General features: G+C 43.7%; 2 protein-coding genes across 5 annotated transcripts in view; one reads left to right on the top strand and one right to left on the bottom strand.

Annotated features, from left to right (window-relative positions):
• LOC122100375 (immunoglobulin-binding protein 1-like) overlaps positions 1-26,015 on the bottom strand; it is a 56,188-nt gene that overhangs the window by 27,897 nt on the left and 2,276 nt on the right. For all 4 annotated transcript variants that reach the window (XR_006146162.1, XM_042670752.1, XM_042670753.1 and 1 more), the window contains exon 2: positions 25,169-25,249. The gene's annotated coding sequence lies outside the window, so the exon portion shown is untranslated. The remainder of the gene's footprint in view (positions 1-25,168; positions 25,250-26,015) is intronic.
• On the top strand, positions 11,860-25,735 carry Alox12 (arachidonate 12-lipoxygenase, 12S type). The gene is made up of 14 exons (XM_042670761.1): positions 11,860-12,000; positions 12,484-12,688; positions 13,978-14,059; positions 14,164-14,286; positions 14,403-14,506; positions 14,746-14,906; positions 15,572-15,715; positions 17,142-17,351; positions 21,060-21,146; positions 21,380-21,549; positions 22,104-22,225; positions 24,839-24,939; positions 25,066-25,236; positions 25,363-25,735. Exons 1-14 carry the CDS (start codon positions 11,866-11,868, stop codon positions 25,540-25,542), a joined length of 1,995 nt encoding a protein of 664 aa, XP_042526695.1. The 5' UTR covers positions 11,860-11,865; the 3' UTR covers positions 25,543-25,735.

The following is a 26,015-nucleotide window of genomic DNA, read 5'->3' as shown; positions in this document are numbered from 1 at the left end:
CCTTGCATGCATGAGGCCCTGGGTTCGATTCCTCAGCACCACATAAGCAAAAAGAAAAAAAAAGCTGTAAGTGGCGCTATGGCTCAAAGTGGTAGAGTGCTAGCCTTGAGCTGAAGAGCTGAGGGACAGCGCCCAGGCCCAGAGTTCAGGCCCCACGACTGGACCCAAAAAGAAAAAAAAAAGAAATATTTAAGCCGGGCGCTGGTGGCTCACGCCTGTAATCCTAGCTACTCAGGAGGCTGAGATCTGAGGATCGCGGTTCAAAGCCAGCCCGGGCAGGAGAGACCGTGAGACTCCGATCTCCAATAAACCACCAGAAAACCGGAAGTGGCGCTGTAGCTCAAGTGGTAGAGCTCAAGCCTTGAGCTGAAGAGCTGAGGGACAGCGCCCAGGCCCAGAGTTCAAGCCCCATGACCGACAAAAAAAAAAAAAAAAAAAAAAGAACCGGTGAGCCTGAAGATCTATAACTGGAAACTATCCAAACAGAGGAATAAAAAAGAGAAAAGAAGAAGTGGTGCTGTAGCTCAAGTGGTAGAGCGCTAGCCTTGAGCTGAAGAACTGAGGGACAGCGCCCAGGCCCAGAGTTCAAGGCCCACGACCGACAAAAGGAAAAAAAAAAAAAAAAACTCAAAAAGAGAAAAGAATGTTTTATACAGTGAGGAAAGTCTACAGAACTCATAGAATGCAAGTGAACCAATGTATAAATTATGAAAGTTCCAGAAAGAGTAGAGAATAAGAAAGAGGAAGAGCATTATCTTGTCTTCATGGCCAATGATCTGTCTACTTAATGTACTGATCTAGTTTTCAGACATTTTATTGATGAATTTGAAACAATTGTATTCAGAATATTAAAAGAACTCTTACAACCCCTTATTGGATAAAAAATCCAATAAAAAAGTCAAATATTTTAACACTTCGCCAAAGATACATATAAATGGGCAAATATAAACGTTCAACATCAGTCAGCAGGGAAATGTAAATTAAAATTAAAAAATTAAAAATAAAAACTATAGAAATCAAGACCAAATGTTGAGGATGTAGAACAACTAAACCTTTGCAGGTGTGAAAGCAAATGGCACTACTGTGGAAACAGTTTGACAGTTTCTCATAAAGTTAAATGCACAATAAATGCCACATGACTCAGCAATTGCATTCCTTGGTGTTTATCCAATAGAAATGAAAACATACACAGAGGTCTGACAATACAGACTCATAACAACATTAAACCATGTTCAAAGCAGCATTGTTTCATAAAGCCAAAAACTGGAGACAATCCAAATTCCCATCAACAGGTAAAGTAGGAAAAAGAAACATGGCATTTCTACGTAATGAGAAAGTACTCAGGAGTCAGGTGCCAGTGGCTCACATCTGGCTCACACATAGCTACTCAGGAGGCTAAGATCTGAGGCTAAGTTCAAAGTCTGCAAGTCCATGAGACTCTTATCTCCAATTAACCACCAAAAACCTAGAACTGGAGCTGTGGTTCACATGGTAAAGCACTAGCCTTAAACAAAAAATATCAGAGAAAGTGCCCAGGCCCTGAGTTCAAGGTCCAGGACCAGCATGAGAGGAGGTGGAAAGGAGAGGGGGGGAGGGGAGAAAGAGAGAGAGAGACAGAGAGAGACAGAGAGACAGACAGAGACAGAGAATAAGAGAGTTTACCCTCAGCTATAGACAAGATCAGGCATGTTCAGGGTGGTATGGCTGTAGACACCCTCAGCTCTAGAAAGGAATGAATGAACTAAAAGTGAAGTGGAGGTGCTTCTTCCTAAATGTCCCGCAATGAGTTTAAAACCAGTGACACTATATATAAAGCAAACATAAAACTCTAAAAAGTAGAGAAGACCAATTGGATAGGGACCTTAGGATCTCAGCAATATGTGGCAGTGAATTCTTGGGGCTATTTGTTTTGTTTTGTTAGACTGGGAATTGGATACTAGACATGCTTCTGTAAGTTCCAGTGGACACAAATAAAATCCCCAAGAAAGCCTGCTCTCTGGCCAAAGGATTAGAAAGAGGTAACCTAGGAAGACAGAAAAGGCTTGGACGAAAATCACCCTTTGGCCATCAAACCATGGAACAACCCCATTGTCACCCCTATCAGAAAATGCTGAGTGGCAAGTTTAAACTCCTACCTCTCCTAGCTAAAATTAGACACAAAACATTCTCTTGCCAAGGTGGTATCAAAGGCAGGACTGAGCTGAACGCCGGTGGCTCACACCTGTAATCCTAGCTACTCAGGAGGCTGAGATCTGAGGATCATGGTTCAAATCCAGCCCAGGCAGGAAAGTCTATGAGACTCTTTTTTTTTTTTGGTTGGTCGTGGGGCTTGAACTCTGGGCCTGGGCGCTGTCCCTCAGCTCTTCAGCTCAAGGCGAGCGCTCTACCACTTGAGCCACAGTGCCACTTCCGGTTTTCTGGTGGTTTATTGGAGATAGGAGTCTCATGGTCTCTCCTGCCTGGGCTGGCTTTGAACCGCGATCCTCAGATCTCAGCCTCCTGAGTAGCTAGGATTACAGGCTTGAGCCACCAATGCCCGGCTTCTGTGAGACTCTTATCTCCAATAAACCACTAGAAAGCCAGAAGTGGTACTGTGGCTCAAGAGGCAGAGGGCTCGCCTTGAGCTGAAGAGTGCAGTGAAAGCACCCTGGCCGAGTTCAAGCCCCACGACCACCACCACCACCAACAACAGAGACAGGACTGTGGAAATCTATGCCTTTCATCAGCATATAGTAATGATACGCACCCTCCATCAACATGGCAGGAAAAATCCATATGATGGCCTTGGACCTCTAGTGGAGCAAAAAACAGGTGTTATTCCCCCTTCTCAGTGGAGTCAGAGGAGGAGGAGGCCTAGTGGAACTTCCACTATCACTCACTGAAGCATGAATAGAGGCCATCAGGGGTGCACAGTCATGTCTTCTTCCAGCTCCCAGACAGATGAGCTTCAGAGAGGTTGACTGGGGAGCCACAACTGCCAACTCTACCTGGCAGCAATGAGCCTCCATCTTTCTTGTCCCCCGGGGTAGTGTCAGCAGAGGCCTGCTAATGCAGAAGGTGTAAGATCCAGAACCTCCTGACATAGTACCCCAAATGCCTATAAATCACTTACCATACCAAGAAAAATATAAATTTCAGCTGAGAAAAGACTATCAGTATTGACCAAGATGACTGTCAGTAGTGACAAACACATGGGAATTAACTGTCTAAGATTCTAAAACAGGTATCATAAAAATATTGCAATAAGCAATTATAAGCACAACTGCCACAATTTTTAATTTAAATTTTTTTAATTTAAAATTTTAATTTTTTAAGTGGAAGATCAGCCAGGAGCCAGTGGCTCATGCCTGTAATCCTAGCTAGGCTGAGCTCTGAGGATCACAGTTCAAAGCCAGCCCAGGCAGGAAAGTCAGTGAGACTCTTATCTCCAATTAACCACCAGAAAACCAGAGGTGGCGCTGTGGCTCAAGTGATGGAGCAGTAGCCTTGAACTCAAGAGCTCAGGAATGGCACTCATGCCCAGAGTTCAAGGCCCATGACTGACCAAAAAAAAAAGAAAGAGAGAAAATCTCAGCAAAGAATTTAAGATATAAAAGAAATCCAATTTTAGAACTGAAACTATAACTAGGATAACTCTGTAGAGATGGGAGAGAATGATGGAAGGAGTGACATTGATCAAGATGCATTTTACTCATAAACTGATATGTTGAATTAAGACCCCTTTATCTACCTACTTAAAGATAAGATATAAAATAAGTTAGCCAGGAGTCAGTGGCTCATGCCTATGATCCTAGCTACTCAGGAGGCTGACATCTGAGGATCACTGTGTGAAGTCAGCCCAGGCAGAAAAGTCTGTGAGACTTTTATCTCCAATTAATCACCAAAAACCTGGATGTGGATCTGTGGCTCAAATAATAGAATCTTAGCCTTGAGCAAAATAGCTAAAGTACAGTGCCCAGGCCCTGAGTTCAAGCCCTGAGTAGCACAAAAATAAATAAAATAAAACTTAGTTGACAGACTCAAAGAATAGAAAAGAGAAGAACAAATCAGTAAACTAAAAAGTAGAAATTACTCAGTCTAAACACACACACACACACACACACACACATACACACACACACACACACACACACACACACTTACAAACACGTCTCAGGGACCTGAAGGGCTTAAAACAAAAGATCTAAAATATGTATCACTTTAGTCACAAAAGGAAAGAGAGAAGGGTGGGGCTGAAAAGTATTCAAAAACATAATAGCTGGCCAAGTGCTGGTGGATCACACCTGTAATCTTAGCTACTCAAAAGCTAACATCTGAGGATGGATTGAGATTCAAAGCCAGGCCAGGCAGCAAAGACCGTGAGACTTATCTCCAATAAACCACCAGAAAACCAGAAGTGGCCCTGTGGCTCAAGTGGTAGAGCACTAGCCTTAAGCTGCAGAGCTGAGGGACAGCACCCAGGCCCAGAGTTCAAACCCCATAACCAAAAACAACAAAATAAAACAAAAAACATAATAGTTTAAATTTCTTGAAATTGAGTAACTATGCCATCATCACAATCAAATTCCCAGAAAATAAAGTCAAAGTTTTTAAAACAATGAGAGAGAACACTATACCCACAGAAAGACAATGACTGTGGATATCTGTCAGTCATAGAGGCCAGAACAAAGTGGTACAATACTTTTCAAATACTATAAGAACTACATCTAACAAAATTATCCTTCAGAAGTGAGGGAGAGGGGGGCTGGGAAGGTGGCTCAGTGGTAGAGCGCATGCCTTGCATGCTTGAGGCCCTGGGTTCGATTCCTTATCATCACATAAACAGAAAAGGCTGGATGTGGCACTGTGTCTCAAGTGGTAGAGCGCTAGCCTTGAGCTGAAGAGCTCAGGGACAGCGCCCTGGCCTAGAGTTCAGGACCCATGACCACCAAAAAAAAACAACAACAAATTCTTGACTGGTAGAATGGCTCAGGTGGCACAATGCTTGCCTAAGTGTGAGATCCTGAGTTCAAAACACAGTACTGCCTAAATTCTTTTTAACAAACTAACAAAATAATGCTTTATTTAGTAACTATATATAAAGAAAATTACATTATGAAATCACAATTTTAAAATTACAAATACAGTACATATAATTATAGTATAATTAAGTCATATAGACAAATCTCAATTTCAAAATCTGAAAAGATAAAGGATTTGCAAAATATCTGGTTTCTGTCAGGCACCAGTGCTGGCTCACACCTATACTCCACCTATTCAGGAAGATGAGATCTGAAGATCATGGTACAAAACCAGTCTGTTCCAACCCTTGATGTTCTGAAGAATCTAATCTTTTTCTCTGAATGGACACAAACAGCTATCTGGGATCAAACTTTTCTGGTCTCTTCTGTGCCTTGAGTGTCCTCTCTTGAGCAGCCTTTTGAAGTAAACAGTCTGTCTTATCTCTCCTTCTCCACCCCCTAGTACTCTCTCCAAAACTTCCATGATATGCAAAGTTGGTAGAAGAGAGGGCAAATCTGATTAGTAAGAAAGGCATTTAATCAAAGTTATCTGAGAGAGAGGTCTTGATTATTTTTGGTATTGTGTTAGGCCCAGTTTAGCCAAAGTAATTCCATTTTTTGTCTAGGTAGCCATTTGGTTTGAAAAGTATAAGTATGAGCTCACCTTGCTCACACCTTTTGTTTGTGCAGTAAGGGCAAGTTGACCCTGTCTATAAGGGAAAAACAGGTTAAAAAAAAAAATCCCAGACAAAGGCTGCCATTAGTCTCTTCCCCATCCGTGCTAAAAAGCAAAAGAACATCTCTCCCTCAGTCAAGTTTACCAAGTTGGCAGCTTTACAAAAAGTGACTAACAACTTTGAGGCTTATCACCAGCTGTAATGAGTTGCTGTATTAGTCAGGAGCTTATAATAAAAATCATTTCTGTAATAGTGTCAATAGCATTGATAATATCGGTCATGCTGACCAAGTCAAGATTATGTTTTGCCTATGCTCCTGTGACTCAAGGCTATGTTTTTGCTATGATTTCCTTCTGTACTTGCTTGCTTGCCTGCCTCAGAACAGAGCCCAGAAAAACAAAGGCAAGAGTCAGGTCAGGTGGAGGTGGCCAATCAATAAAAAAACACATATGTAACCCTTTTGCTTTAATCAATAAGAGTAAAATTAGCTCATAACTGCTACATGTTTACAGTTAGTTTATGATCTGTGGTTTTGCCCTATAAAAGCTAGCCTGTAAGACTAGGAAGGGTCGCTCTCTCCATAGAGAGGGCCCTGACTGGTCAGTTTGATTCTTGATGCTTGGCGTGAAATAAAGCTTTGCTTAACTTTCAGTTTCTATCAGTCTCCATTGTTTGCTCCTCAACCTTATCACTGTCCTCTCTAAAAGGTCTCAGGTCTCAGTAGATGTCCAACAGCAAGAAAAACAAACAACAACAAAAAAAAAACAGGATTCCAAAGGAAAACCCTCTGTGAGGAAAGTTGACAGTTCTAATGATTAGGCTTAACTGTAAGCTTAAAGGCTAAGAAGGACGTGGCCCTAGCACAGCCCCATAGCACACAGTCATGCTTGGGGATATTGCTCTAATCTATGTGAACAAAGTTTGAAAACCCAAATCTATTGTCATTGTTGTGACAGCACGGAAAAAGACCCATAGCACACAGTCATGCTTGGGGATACTGCCCTAATCTATGTGAATAAAGTTTGAAAACCCAAATTTACTGTCACTGTTGTGACAGCACAGAGAATAACCCATAAGAATTCATAGAAAAAGGTTACCCCAGGAACACCACAGTATGAAGAAGCAAGTGACACTACCTGGAGAGGGAAGTGCTGACCTTAGGGCAGATAGAGACATTACTAATTGAAAAAATAGATGTTACAATGTCTACCCTGAAGTCAGATCTTACAATTACACAGTTCAGGGGCTGGGAAGGTGGCTCAGTGGTAGAACGCTTGCCTTGCGTGTCTGAGGCCCTGGGTTCGATTCCTCAGCACCACATAAGCAAAAAGAAAAAAGCCAGAAGTGGCGCTGTGGCTCAAGTGGTAGAGCGCTAGCCTTGAGTTGAAGAGCTGAGGGACAGCGCCCAGGCCCAGAGTTCAGGCCCCACGACCGGACCCAAAAAACAAAACAAAACAACAATTACATAGTTCAAAATTGCAAGATTTATAATGTTATGCTTATATGTAAGTTCCTAAAGAAACAAATAGGAATTATGTAGTCCCATACATGGACTCTAAATGATGATATAGCAAAAACTGGAACAAAGAAAGAAAAAGGATGAAATTGTTCTTGTGTTTAGAAAGTCTTAACAAAGCCCTTTTAAGATTTTATAATAAAATGCAAGGTCCATCCTTGCTCACCCCTAGTGAACATAATCTGGTGATAGTAGCTTTAATGAAGGCATTAAAGCTGGGAACCAGGCACCATTGCTCACGTCTATAATCCTAGCTACTCTGGAGGCTGAGATCTGAGAACCATGGTTCAAAGCCAGCCCAGGGCAGAAAAGTCCTTGAGACTCTTATCTCCTATAAACTACTCAGAAAAGCAGAAAATGGTGTTGTGGTTCAAGTGGAAGATCACTAGCCTTGAGCAAAAGATGCACAGGGACAGTGTCCAGACTCTGAGTTCAAGCCCCCAGGACCAGCAAAAAAAAAAAAAAAAAGTACTTAAATTTTAAGGTTGAGACCCTGGCTCAGGGGTAGAAGTACTTGCCTAGTATATGCCAGCACCACAAATTAGTTAATTTAAAGGCAAGCCTGGCGCTGGTAGCTCATACTTGTAATACTCCTCAGAAGGCTAAGATCTGAGGATCATAGGTAGGAAAGTCTGTGAGACTCTTATCTCCAGTTGACTACCAAATAGCTGGAAGTGAAGGTAAGGCTCAAGTGGTAGCATACCAGCCTTGAGCAGGAAGGGGCGGGGGGGGGGGGGGGGGGGGGAACTAAAGGACAGTGCCCAGGCTCTGAGTTCAAGCCCCAGGACTGGCACAAAAATTTTTTTAAAGAAGTGAAATTGTACAAAGGCAGGAAATGAGAAGTTTTTATTAGCACTGAGAGCAGATACTATTAGTGTAGAGGGAGAGTTGAACTTTGGTGTACTTCTAAGGGCCCAAACAAAGTCTGGGTGTGCCTCTGTGGAAAAGTATTTGCCTAGAGTGCAGGAAACGCTACATTTAATTTCAGGACTGCCAAAAAATTAATATATTCTGCAATATAATGCATGTGCTTAAAAAGAAAAGAAAGTAGCTAGGTGCTGGTGGCTCATATCTGTAATTCTAGTTACTCAGGAAACTGAGATATGAGGACTGAGTTCGAAGCCAACCCAGGCAGGAAAGCCCATGAGATTCTTTTCTCTAACTACCTAAAAACCAGAAGTAGAGCTGTCACTCAAAGTGGTAGAGCGCCAACCTTGAACAAAAGAAACTCAGTGATAGCATCCAGGTCCTGAGTTCAAGCCTAATGACTGACAAAGAAAAAGAAAAAAAAATGAGGGAAGGAGGATCTTCAGGGATAAGAACCCCAATGGAAGAAGAGGCCTGTGAAAGGATAAGAAGAAGCAGAATGTGATAAGTAATAATGGGAAAATTCTAAGACTAAAGCCGACATTTCGGGGTAAACAATAAAAACAGGGAATGGGAATGTGGCTTAGTGGTACAGTGCTTGCCTAGCATGGATGAAGCCCTGGGTTCAATTCTACAGTACTGCCAGGCGCCAATGGCTCATGCCTGTAATCCTAGCTACTCAGGAAGCTGAGATCTGAGGATCGGTGTTCAAAGCCATTGGGGCAGTAAAGTCCATGAGACTCTTATCTCCAAGAAACCACCAGAAAACCAGAAGTGGCACTGTGGTAGAGTAGTAGAGTGGTAGCCTTGAGCTAAAGAGCTGAGGGACAGTGTCCAGGCCTAGAGTTCAAGCCCCTTGACTGACAAAAAAACAAAAACAACAATTATTCAATACCACATAAACAGAAAAGGCCAGAAGTGGCGCTGTGGCTCAAGTGGTAGAGTGCTAACCTTGAACAAAGAAGCTCAGGGACAGTGCCCAGGCCCTGAGTTTCAGCCCAGGACTAGCAAAAATAAGTAAGAAAGTAAATAAAAACAGCTGATATGTGTCCGGCATTGTTCTGAGTATTTAAATATAGTAACTCATTTTAGCTTACATAGCAGCTTGAATTCTTTTTCTCCATTATTCATTCCCTCTCTCTACATGTGACCCCACAGTGCACTACACACAGCATAAAGGAAGCTACAAAACACAAAGAAGCTAGCTAAACTATGGACTGGCTTCGGAACTAGGTATGAAATAAACTCTTTTCTACAAGGTAAAAATGATGTGTGAAAACGTGTGCAAGAGGTCAGATCCTGCTATACAGAACAATGGGGATTTTACAAAATAGATGACCTCAAAAAACTAGGACAGGGAGCTGTCAAATGACAGACACCTAGTGCCAAGCACAGAACACATGAGCAGAAGTAGGCTTCCAACATGGCAGATGGTGGGGCTAGAAGCCCCTCTGACTTATCCCTACATCAAACACACCAAGTCACTTTTTGAGTCTGACTTAAGAAAGCAATTTTCCTATAGTGTTCTAGCTCAAGCCACCAGACAACTCCACTGAGAGCCACAAAGATGTAGATAGGCACCTGTGCAAGGTACTTCAACTGATGGATTCCTGAATGGTGACAAAGCCTGAGTCCTGAACCAGATTTCCACTGTTTACGAAGTCCCTAACTAGTACTGACCTTACTGCTGTTCTTGGATTTCCTAACCTAAAATCCATAAAGGATCAGGAGACAGCTTGGGAAGAAATATTAACCTGGAACTTCCTGAAGGAGAAGAGGTTGCACTCTCTTAAGGACAAAGTTTATGGGAATTGTTTATCTCTTACTGGGTCCCTATCCTGCACCTTAACCCAGACTGGTATGCTTGAGTGCTACCCATTTTCTACAGCCACTGTTAAAGTTGAACAGAATGAAGCTTTCACTACCCTGCCTTGGGCCTCTCTCAAGATGGTACATGGTTTTAAAAAAAAAAAAAAAAAAGATGGTACATGGTATTTGGTGTATTTGGGATCCTAATACCTGGGATGTTTAGATGGGGTGGGAAATGGGGGGTGGGAGGCAGGAGGAAGAGAGTGAATCTTGAAGTGTTGCTTCTCCATCCTCCCTGGGCTCCCAAATGAGGAATCCTGGGTCATTCGGACAGAGCTCCAAGGCATCAAAGATCAGGTGCTGCAGGTGCTGCCTGCCATCTAGCAGCAGAGCACCTCCCAAAAGCTGGCAGAGCCTTCCAGTCCAGCCATTCAAAAGCTTTTCCCCAGTTCCAGCCTAGAGAAGTGATGGCTTTTCCCTCCATTCTGAAGATGGACTAGCCTTGCCCCTTCTTCCTCCTAATACCTGCAAGATCTGGACATAGGAAGTGTTCTATTCTGGTTCAATCATACCCAGATGCCACGCCACCTCCTGCGGAGTCTGCGTGAGAGATCGCGTTAGACAAAGAGCTTCAAGGAAGCATGCCTGCAGGAAGGGGGTGTTGGTTCAAGGCTTCCCATACACTTGGCTGCACCTTTATAGCCTCTACCTTTATTCTTACTATATTCTTCTTGGCTGTACATTCGTTGCCTTTATTCTCGTTTTGGCTATTTTTCTATTGATCCGTGAACAGAGCATATTGTATATTTCCAGTCCAATAGAGATGGCTTCTCTAAATAATAAAGACTAAGACCAAAGATTAAATGTGGGCAATGCCCCAATCAATCTATCATCTGATGTGACGCTGCCTCCAGAAACTCCTACAACTTCACAAGCGGTTTTGCGGCTTATGCATAGTAAATATAGAGACTTAAAATTTCCAGATATGTTCAACAGACAGAATCTATAAATTAAACTGAGTTAGAAAGAATTATCCCAGTAGTTCAGAGAGTTCTAAAAAAAAAAAAGGGACTTCTGATTATAAAAGAAAAAGAAAGATTCTCCCAACAGTTATGATTAAGTTTAGTCCAACTTATGTTATAGGGAATAGATGGTGGTTTCACACAAAATATAAAGTTAGTAACATCATATTTCCTGAACCAACCGATGAACCGATGGGGTGGGAAATGGGGGGTGGGAGGCAGGAGGAAGACAGTGAGCTTATAAAGATGAAAATAGTTGGATAAAAATAAAAAGAGTACAATATAAGTACAGCCCTGTCTTAGGTTTGTTAATTATTAAACATAAAAAGGCTGAATTGATGATGCATTCTATTAAACAATATGCTAGACTTGTTTCGCACCACTTAGCTTAAACAGTTGGTGGGATAATCATCAATTTTCATGTAATTCATCAATGCTTTGCCTTTTTAAAAAACTGATTATGTGCTTAAATAAACCAAGAATCTATGTCACAATCACACACTGTATAAAAATGTTAATTCTCCTCAATAAAGATACACTCAGATGCAACTCTTTTGAGTCTGAGTCTGTTTGTCACTTCGCCGACTCCTTGCCCACCTATCCCGAGATCCCTGTCCCGTCCGTTCCAGTGCTCCAGCCGAGCTGGTCCGTCGCACCCAGAGGCTGCTGTCCTCAGGCTGGGTAGAAGGAGGCAGTCCAGAAAGTCCCTGCCACAGCCCAGCTCTTGGCCTCACCCAGGCCTGGGTTCTTTTATCTTGGGGTAAGTAGCCCATAGGAGGCACAGCCTTCCCCATAGCCTGCTCTACGGCTTGGCTCACAGGTTCAGGCTAGTCTGGGGCGGGACTTGGGAGTGTGAGGGCGGGCACACAGACCTATCTTTTAAAGTCCTGGAACTAGCCCTGAGGCAACCACCCTAGGTAGTCCAGCAACTAGAGCTAGTCCTGGTTCCCTCGTTGGAACATCTGGAGGGCGCCATGGGCCGCTACTGTATCCGCGTGACCACAGGGGCCTGGCTCTTCTCAGGATCGTACAACCGTGTGCAACTGTGGCTGGTTGGGGCCCACGGGGAGGCAGAGCTGGAGCTGCAGCTGCGGCCCACACGAGGCCAGGTCAGTGGGTGATGAGTTGGGACCCTGGTTGCTGGCCAGCCAGAGGGGGAGCAGGTGGGAGACCAGACAAGAACAGACAAGAGACAGAAGGCTGGGAGTGCAAGTTGGCAAGCTTGTAAGTCTGGAACATAGTCAGGCACAAGGAGGAAACGTGTCTCCCCAACCCTAAATCTTGACAGCATCTGACTCCTGCACCAAATGGCCCAAGCCAGAATAAATATATGATCGGTGGTCAGACATGAAGCTCTGCCAAGTACCTATGCAGTAAGAGCTCAAGAATGGGATGATATGGGCAAAGGAACCCTGTGGTCCCTGGTCTTTCTCACAGAAAAGAGGCACCTGAGACCTACCAGACAGGTTGTGCAATAGATGGAGTGTTGTCACTAGAGGCTTTGACAAACTGAGGCTCGCCAAAGGGGCGGCTCTGTCCTCAGAGCAGCCTCACCCAGTCCTTGCTGAGTCTGGTGGTTTGGGCTCCCACAGGAAGAGAAATTTTACCTGGACACCCCTCAGGACTTGGGGCCACTGCAATTTGTGAAGCTGCACAAAGAGCATGTACTAGTGGACGATGCGTGGTTCTGCGACCAAATCACTGTGCAGGGCCCCGGAGCCTGCGCAGAAGAAGTGGCCTTCCCATGCTACCGCTGGGTTCAAGGCAAGGGCGTCTTGAGCCTGCCAGAGGGTACGGGTGAGTGAACACATGGCCTGTTCTGCTGGGAGCAGTGGGACAAAACTGAGAAAGGACAAAGGGGACTTAGAAAAAGATGACTCCATGACAGGTGAAGAATAAAGATACAGGATGCAAGGCAGGAAATGGGAAGAAGCTGTGAATTCACAAAGTGCTGCCCAGAGTATGTAATGCTGCAAATGAGGTTGCAGAGAGGGATGAGTGTACTGAAGAGCCTGTCTTCCAAGAAACATTGGGCAGGCAGTATGAGGGGCAGCCAACAGCAGGAAAACAGAAGCAAAATTACAGCAGAAAGGACATCTCTCTGTGACTCAGAACAAGTTAGCGAAGAAACCAGGTGAGGAACCCATGGAGTAGGAGGTGGGCAATAACCACTATAGACACCAACATGATGTGGAAAGCTGATTTGACTGGAATAACAGATAACTTGAAAGATAAGGAGTACTTGTAGCAGGAGTTGGGGATGAATAAGGGCAACAGATATTGAACTTTTTTACTGTGGAAAACACAGTAAACACAGGCAAATAAGGATGGAAACATGAAATATATGGCTTTGAGACAGGTGAGTTTAAGATAGGTAGTAGTAGGGACAAGTCAATAAAAACAGAATAATGTTAAGTCCAAAAAATGAAGCCAGGTAATGAAAGTAAACAACACAGAATCTTTGGAAGACAGGTAAAGATGTGTCAGGTGAGATTTAACACCTATGAAATTAGCCAAGTATCCAGCAGCAAATAGATGTGTGCCCATGGGTGACTAAGATTTTGTTACTTTAACTGAGATTATTTTTTCCAGCCTTGGATGGTGATGAAATGTAATCTGGTAGAAGATAAGTTAAGAGATAAGACTTTGGTGCCCTAGCAAAAGATGTAGCTAAAATAAGTTAAATTGAAAGTTTATGAGAGGCAATGGAATAGACATGACTGAGAATCATCAAAGGTAAAGCCAGGGCTGGGAATGTGGCTAGTGGTACAATGCTTGTCTAACATGCATGAAGGCCTGGGTTTAATTCCTCAGTACTATATAAACAGAAAAAGCTGAAAGTGGTACGGTGGCTCAAGTAGTAGAATGCTAGCCTTGAGCAAAAGAAGCTCAGGGATAGCACCCAGGTCCTGAGTTCAAACCTCCTGCCCATCCCCCTCCCCCCACAAAAAAGATAAAGCCAGATATACAAAACAACCAAGCATGACTAAAACCATGGATTCTTACTATATAAAGGGATCTGAGGAGAATTAGAAGAGAGTCCTAGATCAGACAAAGGTCTATGGCTAATCTTAATGTTTCCCCAGCCCGGCTGGCAGGAGACAACGCTTTGGATGTCTTCCAGAAGCATCGAGAGAAGGAACTGAAGGAAAGACAGCAGATCTACCGGTGACCACTCACCCACAGGCCTCCCAATTGTCCTACCCTTTCCCTACCTCTACCCCCCCTCACTAACCTCAACATCTTCCCTAAAGTATTTTCCCCAACTTTAGCTGGGCCACCTGGAAGGAAGGCTTACCCAAGACAATAGCTGCAGACTGTAAGGAGGAACTACCTCCAAATATGAGATTCCACGAGGAGAAGAGGCGGGACTTTGAATGGTCACTGAAGGCAGGGTAAGAACAAGACTGGAGCACAGTGTGGCATCGGGGCTGGGTGATCCAAGAATGGCTATGTATAGTGAGGGACTGAGGGGTCAGCTTATAGGTTCATGCCTCAATACTTGTTCTAGGGCTCTGGAGACCATCCTCAAACGTGTTTACACCCTCCTGAGCTGCTGGAACCGCTTAGAAGACTTTGATCAAATCTTCTGGGGCCAAAAAAGTGCTCTAGCTGGTCAGTGGCTCCCCCATGTCTCCATAACCCCTTGAGGGTCCCTTTTGCTGACCCATTCATTACACTACATGTTCTCCATAATTCCTTGCCAAATTAAAACACAGAATACTTGTTGACCTCACTGAGGACTGGAGAATGAAAGAAAGGGGCTGGGAACTATGATAGTCTAAATGGTACAGCTAGAGAAGAGAGATAGCCAAGTTGTGATAAATACTCTCCCTCCCATGCCCAACCCACAGAGAAGGTTCACCAGCGCTGGCAGGATGATGAGCTTTTTGGCTACCAGTTCCTCAATGGCGCCAACCCCATGCTGTTGAGACGTTCCACCTCTCTGCCCCCCAGGCTGGTGTTGCCCTCTGGGACAGAAGAGCTTCGAGCTCAGCTGGAGAAACAACTCCAGGTACCTGACCCCACCAGGCATTGCTTAACAGTGTGGTGAGAAAAACTGATGAGACAAGAAAGCAAAGCTAAGTCAGAGAAAAAGAGGTTGCTCCTTGGTGCAGTGTTCTAAACACCAGTGTTCATGGCTAGGGAAAGGGAAAGCCTAGGCCACTGGGGAAAAGGGATGGGGGAAGGGGGGACTCAGATTTTGTAAAACCTTTTAGACCCTTGGTTTAGGAGATATGGGTTATCCACCTGGAGGATGACAACAATAACAAAGGAAACAATAGCTAAGAGAGGTTGTAGCTGCTACCCTCAAATTTAAATAAAATTAAAAAAAAAAAGGATTGCTGAGTGAATGGGAGCCTACCAGAGATCAGAGCACTAGGGGACAACAGGGCAGAGGCTCCTCTGGGTATGGAGTTAATGCCTGTGATGCAAACTGTATTGAGTATGTCTGGTTTTGAACCCAAATCTACTATACACATCCTTGCACAAGACAGTTACCCTTACTAGAATGTTTTTTTACTTTAAACTGAGAGGAAGTGAACTAGAATACATAAGGAAAAAGGCTGGACTGCATGTTCTCAACTGCTTTACCCTTCCCTCCCTAAGCACACCAGCCACTCTACCCTTGGGGTAGACTCTGAACTTTAAAAATTGAAACATTGTTCCTTTCTCCAGAATGGTTCCCTGTTTGAGGTAGACTTTATTCTGCTGGATGGAATTCCAGCCAATGTGATCCAGGGAGAAAAGCAGTACCTAGCTGCCCCCCTTGTCATGCTGAAGCTGGATTCCAATGGAAAGCTGCTGCCCATGGTCATCCAGGTGAGGACCTAAATATCTCCTTCTTAACATTCTTGTTTGTTCACTGTTCCTTCTGTTCACAGAAACTCAGTCATATAGTCCCTGACTCCTGAAGCCATCCTCCCTGAGAACTATCCTCATTTCACTGCTTTCTTGCAGCCTAGACCAGGCTGCAAGATTCCTGATTCACCATTCATTCAAGATCCCCTGATTCACCATTATGTACTTTATTCAGGAGACATAATAGTAGTTGTATGGGGTAGTATACCTGTAACCCCAGCACTTGGAAAAGTGCTTCAAGCAGGAAGATCATGAGTTCCAGGCCAGCCTGGACTACAAAATGAGTTCCAGATTAGCTAGGGCTACAAAGTAAAACCTTGTCTTAAAAAAAAAAAAAAAGGCATAATGGCTTCATGGAGTTCTCATTCTATAACCAACAGTTCTCAAACATTAAACTGGTGCTGTGGCTCAATTGGTAGAGCACTAGCCTTGATCTGAAGACAATGCCCAGAGTTCAAGCCCCACGACCGATCAAAAAAAAAAAAATTAGTGTGCTTCTAAGTCACAAATTCTTATTATACACAGGTTAGTGGGTTGATGGTGTAGCTCATTGGTAGAGCATTTGCCTAGCATATGCAAAGCCCAGTAACAAACTGTCCAGTAACAAACAAAAATAAAATTGCTATATCCTACTACCTGATTCTATGGTTCACTCTTGTCTATGGTAGAAACTGAGAATGTGCAGTCTTACAAGTTCCAAAGTAACACTGATATTCCTATTTCAGGATCATACTTAAGAATTACCCTTTAAGCTGGACATCAGTAGCTCATGCCTGTGATTCTAGCTACTCAGGAGACTGAGATCTGAGGATAAAGGTTCAAAACCAGCCCAGGCAGACAAATCCTTAAGACTTTTATCTCCAAACAACTAGCAAAAAGCTACCCAAATGGTAGATCATTAGCCTTAAGCAAAAAAGCCAAACAAGAGTGCAAGGTGCTGAGTTCAAGCCCAAGTATCTACACACACTCACTCACTCACACACACACACACACACACACACACACACACACACACACACACACACACACACCACTGTCTAATCTCTTCTGATTGATTCTGCACACGCATTGTGTCTTGACTATCTTTCTCTGACTAGTCAAAACAATCACTGATGACTACTGTCAATTCTATACATCCAGATTCAGTTTCCCATTCTACTACTTAACCTTGTAACTTGACTCCCTGTTTCTGGTCTCTCCTGCATTGTCAGACCATTATAGCACTATAGCTAGTGAGAGGCAGAGTGATATGGTTCTCATTCTTAATACAAGAGAATAATGACCCGGATGGCAATAGCCTTGCTTAGTCATATTATTTCTCCTGGAATGCTGACCATGTCTTACAAAAGTGGCAGTTCAAGAAATGTTCAATTTCTGTTTCTCCTAGATTCAGCCTCCTAGTCCCAGCACCCCAACCCCAACACTGTTCCTGCCCTCAGATCCTCCACTTGCCTGGCTCCTAGCCAAGTCCTGGGTCCGTAATTCAGATTTCCAACTGCAGGAGCTCCAATTTCATTTGCTGAATACTCATCTAGTGGCTGAGGTGATTGCTGTTGCCACCATGAGGTGCCTCCCAGGACTCCACCCTATATTCAAGGTACAACTTCTGTCCCAGCTCCCTCAGAGCCAAATAAGGCTGATCTCTCAGGCTCAAAGGATTTTGTTTGTCTGTGCCAGTCTTGGGGTCTGAACTCAGGGCCTACACATTGTCCTTTAGCTTTAGTGATGAATGCTAGTACTCTACCACTTAAGCCATGGCTCCACTTCCAGCTTTCTGGTGGTTAATTGGAGATAAGAGTCTCACTGACTTTCCTGCCCATGCTACTTTGAACCACGATCTCAGATCTCAGCCTCCCTGAGTAGCTAGGGATACTAGTATAAGCCCTTGGTGGCCTTGTCTCAAACAGTAAAACAGCAACAGTAAAACAGCTTTATGGCAATCTGTGACTGAAAATAAAGAGAACATCAGAAGACTGTATCCCTATTCTGAGACTTTTAATCAAGTTGAACCAATTAACATTTCCTCAGGAGACACTGTAAGGGCATCCTCTGAAATTCTCAAACATCTGACAGTCTAGCAATAAACTTGCACTATAGTTAGACTCTTGTTAGTAACAACAACAACAAAAAAAGCCTTTTTCCTTAGGAAAGTTCATATTTAGCTGAGAAGACAAATGGATAAGAACCAACCAGAGAACAATATCTGGAGCAAATCTGAAATGATAAGAGACAGCATCTAAGCAATGTAGTACTGATGAAGAATGTTCCATACCAACCACGTAGTTAGCTAAGTAGGAACCAAAAACAAAAAAGAATCTGGCTGGGCACTGGTGGCTCACGCCTATAATCCTAGCTACTTAGGAGGCTGAAATCTGAGGATCGCGGTTCCTGCCTGGGCAGGAAAGTCTGTGAGACTCTTATCTCCAATTAACTACCAGAAAACTGGAAGTGGAGCTGTAGTTCAAGTGGTAGAGTGCTGGCCTTTAGCTGGAGAGCTGGGAGACAGAGCCCAAGCCCAGAGATCAAGCCCCACAACCAACAACAACAGGTTCTTTATATCTGCCCAAGAGTAAGAAGGATAAAGATCTATATTAGTGTGATAGAGAGAGGAATGAAAAGATAGCTGCAGCATACCTGGGTGCAAGACTGAAGAGAGACAAGCTAAAGGTCCAAGCAGGTCTCTGTGACACCTCCAAGCCCACAGTGACTTGGACATGCTGCAATTTCATGAGTATTGATTGTTAGGCAGAAGGCTGCAAAACAAGACTGTGCTAATTATAAAAAATGTTCTCTAGCTGAGCACCGGTGGCTCACACTTATAATCCTAGCTACTGAGGAGGCTGAGATCTGAGGATCGTGGTTCAAAGCCAGCTCGGGTAGGAAACTCCATGAAACTCTTATTTCCAATAAACCACTAGAAAACTGGAAGTGGCACTGTGGCTTAAGCGTTAGAGCGCTCGCCTTGAGCTGAAGAATGCAGGGACGGTGCCCAGGCCCAGAGTTCAAGCCCCATGACCAACAACAACAACAAAAAATGTTCTCAAGCCATGCCTTACAATCCTAACTATTTAGGAGGCTGAGATCTAAGGATTGTCATTTGAAGCCAGCCAGCCAGAAAAATTCTGTGAGACTCTCATCTCCAATAAATAGCAAAAAGCCAGAACCAGAAGTGCGACTCAAGTGATGGAGTGCCAGCTGTGAGCAAAAAGGGTGAGAGCATGAACACCTAAATTCAAGTCCAAGTGTCAGCACAAGTAAAAGAAAAAATGTTCTCAAAATCTTGATAAAACTTTACATATAGGAAATATGTATGTCAAAAAAATGTTATTATAGGTGCTGGGAAGGTACTCAGTGGTAGAGTGCTTGCTTTGCATGCATGAGGCCTGGGGTTCAATTCCTCAAAACCACATAAGCAGAAAAATCTGGAACTAGTGCTGTAGCTCAAGTGGTAGAGCACTATCCTTGAGCTGAAAAGCTGAGAGATAGTGTTCAGGCCCCATGACCAAAAAAAAAAAAAAAATGTTATTACAGCCAGGCACCGGTGGCTCACGCCTGTAATCCTAGCTACTCAGGAGGCTGAGATCTGAGGGCCTCAGTTCAAAGCCAGCCCGGGCAGGAAAGTCCGTGAGACTCTTATCTCCAATAAACCACTAGAAACCAGACATGGCTCTATGGCTGAAGAGGTAGAGCACTCGCCTTGAGCTGAAGAGCTCAGGGACAGCACCCAGGCCCAGAGTTCAGGCCCCATGACCGACAAAAAAAAAAAAAAAAGATAAAGAGGGGCTGGGAAAGTGTCTCAGTGGTAGAGCACTTGCCTTGCATGCATGAGGCCCTGGGTTCGATTCCTCAGCAACACATAAGCAAAAAGAAAAAACCTGGAAGTGGTGCTGTGGCTCAAGTGGTAGAGCACTAGCCTTGAGCTGAAGAGCTGAGGGACAGCGCCCAGGCCCAGAGTTCAGGCCCCACCACCGGACCCAAAAAAAGAAAAGAAAAACAACAATGATACAGGGTTGGTGAATCAGAGAAGTTATCGGAAATAGTAAAGCTAGAAGAAGCTAATTTTGGGATTGGCAGCATGGCTCCATTGTTAGAGCACTAGCTAATGAGTGAAAGCATCAGGTACCAAGTTCAAGTCCTGATCTTAGAGCAAAAAAAAAAAGCTAGTTTTGGAGAAAAACTGAAATGCTTGTGTATACTTTCATGGAGTATGAAGTGTTGACAAAGTACACAAGTAAATACTTCATAAGGAGCACAGATGAGGACCTCTATTCCAGCCCCCAAGCCTGGCCAATGAAGCTGTGACCCCTTTAGAGCTACCTATCTGGTAACAGTCTGATTAATAGGATCTTGGGGGCTGGGAAGGTGGCTCGGTGGTAGAGCGCTTGCCTTGCATGCATGAGGCCCTGGGTTCGATTCCTCAGCACCACATAAGCAAAAAGAAAAAAGCAGGAAGTGGCGCTGTGGCTCAAGTGGTAGAGCGCTAGCCTTGAGCTGAAGAGCTGAAGAATAACACTCAGGCCCAGAGTTCAAGCCCCATAACTGACCCCCCCCCAAAAAAAAGACATACAAAGGAAATCAAAATGACAGTATTTTCACAATTAAAAAAAAAAAAAAAAAAAGAAAATCAAAATGGATTGATTCTTGAGACAGAACTACACTCAAGAGAGAAACAATAAAGAGAAGCCAGGTGCCAGTTGTTAGACCTGTAATCCTAGCTACTCAGGTGGCTGAGATCTGAGGATCACCGTTTGAAGCCAGCCCATGAGACTCTTATCTCCAATTAACCACCAAAAAGCTGTGGTGGAGCACGAGGAGCTTTGAGCAAAAAATCTGAAGGACAGTGCCTGAGTTCAAGCCCCGCTACTTACATGCAGAAAGAGAGAGACAGAGACAGAGAGAAAGGGCAAACAAACAGTATGATAACAGCTACTATTAGAGGACTTCTATGTGTACTTAATACTTCACACATTACTCTCATAATTAGACACTATAGTTCTCTGAGATAAGAGATCCTAATATTGCCCCCTGTTGACAGATGAGGAGACTGCAGGCTACAGAGTTGCTACAGTATTAGAGTACAGTAGAACTTGCTACAGTATTAGAGTACAGTAAAATGTATATTGAAATCTTAACCACTGTGACTCCAGAGCCAGAGATCATGAAAGTGAGTCATCAGAGAATAGGTTCAGCCCACATGGCAGCAACACATACAAAACATCAAAAGGAGAGCAGGCCATCAGACTCTACAAGAAAAGATCCAGGCAGAACCTCCATTAACCATCTCCTCCAATCTCCTCCACCCTAGCTTCTGATTCCCCATGTCCGATACACTATGGAAATCAACACCAGGGGCCGTACCCAACTTATCTCAGATGGAGGAATATTTGATAAGGTAAGGCAGGAATGAGATATGAAGTTGCCTAATCATCCAGCTCTCTATGATCTTATAGCACCTTCAGGATCCCAAGCCAAAGTCTGAATGTTCTGACTTTTACCCTATGAATATTGTCCCTTTGTAGATGTGACTTCAAATCTGAAAACACCATCTCTGACCCTTTATTAAATAGACCATAATTCTCTAGTACTGCTTCCACCACTCAAGACCTGTCAACTCTCTTGTCCCAGGCAGTGAACACAGGTGGAGGGGGCCATGTGCAGTTGCTTGGCCGGGCACTGGCTCAGCTTACCTATAGCTCCCTCTGTCCTCCTGATGACCTGGCTGCCCGGGGCCTGTTGGGAATCCCAAGTGCTCTGTATGCCCAGGATGCTTTACGAATATGGGAAATCATTGCCCGGTGAGTAAGAAGGAGCTAACAAATGGAGAGAAGAGATAGAAAACAGGCTCTGGCTTGATATCAGCGTAAGACAAAACTAAAGTGTTAAAACTAAAAGAGAGAAGAAGAAGAGTGAGGAGACAATGACTGAAGTCTAAAAATGAAACTAGAACAGGGGCAAGATACTGAGGTGAGAAGGGGTGAGGAGATCAAGGAATCTGAAAAATCTGGATTGTCTTAGGATAGCTAGCAACCACAGATAAGGAATTCTTAGAACTACTGTCCTGTATCTTCTCCTTTTACAATAATTAGTATGCCAAACAAAAAACAAAAAACCATCAAGAGGGCTGGAGATGTTGCTCCTGTGGTGGAGAGCTTGTCTAGTACATGCATGGACTTGGGTTTGATCCCTGACACTGCAAGGAGGAGGGGCAGAAAGCTCAAAAAAGCAAACATGTTAGGATCTGATACAGGTGCAGTTTGAGTTAGCTGATCAGAGGCTACAGAAACAAAGAACAAAGGACAGAAGCTGGAGCATTATGGTCTTAGAGAGCTCAGCTAACGTCTCTGGACAGGTATGTGGAGGGCATCGTCCATCTCTTCTACCAGAGGGATGACATTGTGAGAGGGGACCCTGAGCTGCAGGCCTGGTGTCGGGAGATAACTGAGGTGGGGCTGTGCCAGGCTCAGGACCGAGGTAAGATCCATCCCAGAGCCAGGAGCTCCTGCAAAACTCTGCCAAAATCCCTTCTAGACCCTAATCATCATCACACCTCTTCCTCCATATACGAAGGCATCTAAATACTATTCACACTTTCTATCACTAGAATCATTCCAGACACCCTCAGGTTGTCCACTGCAGAGACTCTGGCCATCAACCTTTACTCCTGCCCACCTCCTCCCAGTTATACCCATAATCTGCCATGCATGGAGCATGAATCACAGGCCAGAGCCACAGCCATAAGGGCTTTTGCCCAGCCCCTCTGTCTTCATGGCTCTCTTATTTTCCTACCTGATGATATAAATGTAAAAACTTCATACCAAAGGCCATGATGATCCTTCACAGCTTTCCCTTCCTTCTCCTGCCTGCTATGTCTATCACACACACAGGGGCCAGGCATATTGCGCACTTGCCAGGGCACAACGACATTTGTAGCTGTATGCTCAGTACTGTACATGCTTTGGGTCAAACCTAAACTCAATATCCTGAACTCTGGGGCTCTGGGTTTGGCCCATCTGGCTCTCCATTCATACATCCTACATGCCTCTAACCCTCATATTTTAATCTCTAAAGAAGAAACAGCCAGCCGGACAGTGGTGGCTCATGCTTGTAATCCTAGCTACTCAGGAGGCTGAGATCTGTGGATCTTGGTTCAAAGCCAGCCCAGGCAGGAAAGTCCATGAGACTCATCTCCAATAAACCACCAGAAAACTGGAAGTGGTGCTGTGGCTCAAGTGATAGAGCACTTGTCATGAGCTGAAGAACTGTGGGACAGTACCCAGGCCCAGAGTTCAAGCCCCACCATCCACAAAAAAAAAAAACAAAAAACAAAAAACCTTTCCTGGGTTATTCCTAGGTTCATCCTCCCCTCCAGCCTGCATTTCTTTGAGCCATCTTACAGCCAACTGCCTCTCATACCTCAGACCAACACCTTAAATTCTATCTGCTACTTCGGTGGGACAACTATAAACTTTTACTAAGGAGCTAAACTGACCAACTCCTATATGAGCAACTTCCTTTCCTCCTGAGAGGGCCTCTCTCTGAGGAATCTGTGATATACTACCTCACCCTTCCAGAACCAAACTCTCTCTAGTGCTTATCAGGCCTGACCCTCAAGCTCCTCATTTCAAAAGCTCCCTTGTCAACTTCTCAACAAACTCTATCTACATGTGGAAATTTGAAGTAAATACTCACAGTGTCTTGGTCAGTTTGGGCAACTATAACAAAATTTCATAGACTGATAAATTTCTTTCTCACAGTCCAGGAATCCAAGAAATTCAAGATAAGTGTGCCAGCTTAGTCAGGTTCTGGTAAGGACCCTTTTCCAGGATGTAGACAGGCAACTTCTCCTCAGACCCTCAGATGGCAGAAAGAGGGACTCCTATCATAAAGGCACTTAATGGCATTCTCAAAATTTCCTTCGTGATCTAATTACCTCTTAAAGGGTACAGGTCCATATAATACCACATTGAGGATTAGGTTTCAACATACAAATTTGGTGGGGAACAGAAACATTCAGTCCATGACATATACATTAACTCAAACCTCTATTAATTCCTCCCATTCTTCCTTCCCTCTTAATCTCCCTCAGTTTCCATAGCTCATCTTTGCCTAGTTCCTGACAGACTTTTTAGAGGAGGTATAACATAATAAAAAAGAGCAATGGATAATCAGTCAAGAAAGAGCCCAAAATTTAGGGACAACTTTTGCTTTCCCCAACTGGGAGATCCTGGCAAGCAGTTTAATTTCGCTGGTCTTGATTTTCCTTATCTATAAAGTGGGAGTAAAGCTTACACTGTTGGCTCATACTGGTAATCCTGAGGCTGAGGACTGAGGATTGAAATTCAAAGTCAGACCTTGCAGTAAAGTCCCTGAGATTCTTATCTCAAATTAACCAGGAAAAAGAAGCTATAAGTAAAGACACGACTCAGTGGTAGACTATCAGCACTGGGCAAAAAAATCCAAGGGATAGCACCTGAGTTCAAGTCCCAGTACTGGCACTAAAAAAAAAGCAAGTAAATATATATGTTCCACTTAACTGATAGGATTATTGGCTTTTGAGCTCCTACAACCACAGTAAACCAAGTGGCTTGAGATAACTCTTGAAGAAACTCTCTTAGCTGTGACAATAGGAATCCAGGATTTCTCTTACTCCCTATCTTATAACTGAGAGATACAATTTCTTGTCTTGGAACATCCCTAAATTCTTTTTGGGGCTAGGGATACTTGATAATTCAGACCTTTTCAGGCTCTAACCTGTCTATAATGACAATAATAACTATAATTTGTTGAGTACTTATTATAGAACAGGTGATTTTAACACAGTACTTCCTTTACAAAGGCAAATATGAGCCACACTTTACAGATGAAAAAAAAGTTAAGTATAGAAAGATAAAGTAATTTGCTCAGTGTAACAAAGCTGTAAGTAATTAGGCCAGGAGTGAAGCCCCTATATTATGTAAATATATATAATTAAACGAACAAAGGAACAAACACCCATAACTTCTAAAAGACACTCTAGTGAGCCATCACCCTTCATTTCTTTCTTCTTATGCTGAAGTTTCTAAATCCTGTTCCTTTCCTGGCCAGGTTTCCCTATCTCCATCCAGTCCCAGGCTCAACTCTGCCATTTCCTTACTATGTGTGTCTTCACATGCACTGCTCAGCATACAGCCATCAACAAGGGCCAGGTATGGACAGCTGAAAGCTTAGGTCCCCGAAGATAAGTGTCTGGACCTTGGGAGACCCAAGGGAGTGATGGGAAACTCAAGCCCTACTAAGTTCTAGGGTCCTAGGATTACAGTTTCTTCCCCCAGCTGGACTGGTATGCCTGGGTCCCTAATGCACCTTGTACAATGAGGATGCCCCCACCTACCACCAAGGAGGATGTGACAATGGCCACGTTGATGAGGTCACTACCTGATATCCAGAAGTCCTGTCTTCAAATGACCATCACATGGCATCTGGGTCGTCACCAGCCAGACATGGTAAGAGGGGATCCTAATGAGAGGGAAATGATTATTGGAAAGGGAATATTGTAGTGAGGCTGAATCCTAGGTGGCTCAGTATTCAGACTAGAACCTGACTTATTCTTATCCCCTTTTCTGTCTCAGGTGCCGCTGGGACATCACAAAGAAAAATATTTCTCAAGCCCCAAGGCCAAAGCTGTGCTAAGCCAGTTCCATGCAGATCTGGAAAACTTGGAAAATGAGATTACAGTTCGGAATGAACAACTTGAATTGCCTTACGAATATCTGAAGCCCAGCCTCATAGAGAACAGTATCACAATCTGAGACCTAGCATGACCCCACCTGGATTCCACAGCAACTTCAGAACATTTCCATCTTGATTTCATGCTTTTCCAAGTCTCTACTGCTAAGGCTCTAATTCTCTCCCAATTAAACTCTCTTACATCAGTAATTCTACTCACCCAAAGTGCACTACCTTTTTTTGGGAAAGAGCCTGAGAGCATTTTAAGCAATACAATCTCTGCCATAATTACTCAGTTTTTTTTTTCACTGTATCATTATGTAAGCAAATGAATGATTGTTTCAATAAAACTTTATGGACACTGAGATATAAACTTCACGTGCTACGAACATGGTTTTTGGTTTATATAACTATTTTTTTTTTGTTTTTGTTTGGGATTTACTTAGGGTGAGGTGTTTTGTTTGGACAACAGTGAGGTTTTGGCTGTATTTCTGCTGCCTCTACCATTTGCTCAATGCACTTTGCTTGTGGTCATGCATCAGTTTCAGAATGAATT

This window comes from Dipodomys spectabilis, unplaced genomic scaffold (genome assembly GCF_019054845.1).
Source record: "Dipodomys spectabilis isolate Male_0828 unplaced genomic scaffold, ASM1905484v1 ptg000576l, whole genome shotgun sequence".
In the NCBI taxonomy this organism is placed as follows: Eukaryota; Metazoa; Chordata; class Mammalia; order Rodentia; family Heteromyidae; genus Dipodomys; species Dipodomys spectabilis.
Note: the sequence above shows the minus strand (reverse complement) of the source record. Positions and strands in the feature narration are given on the sequence as shown.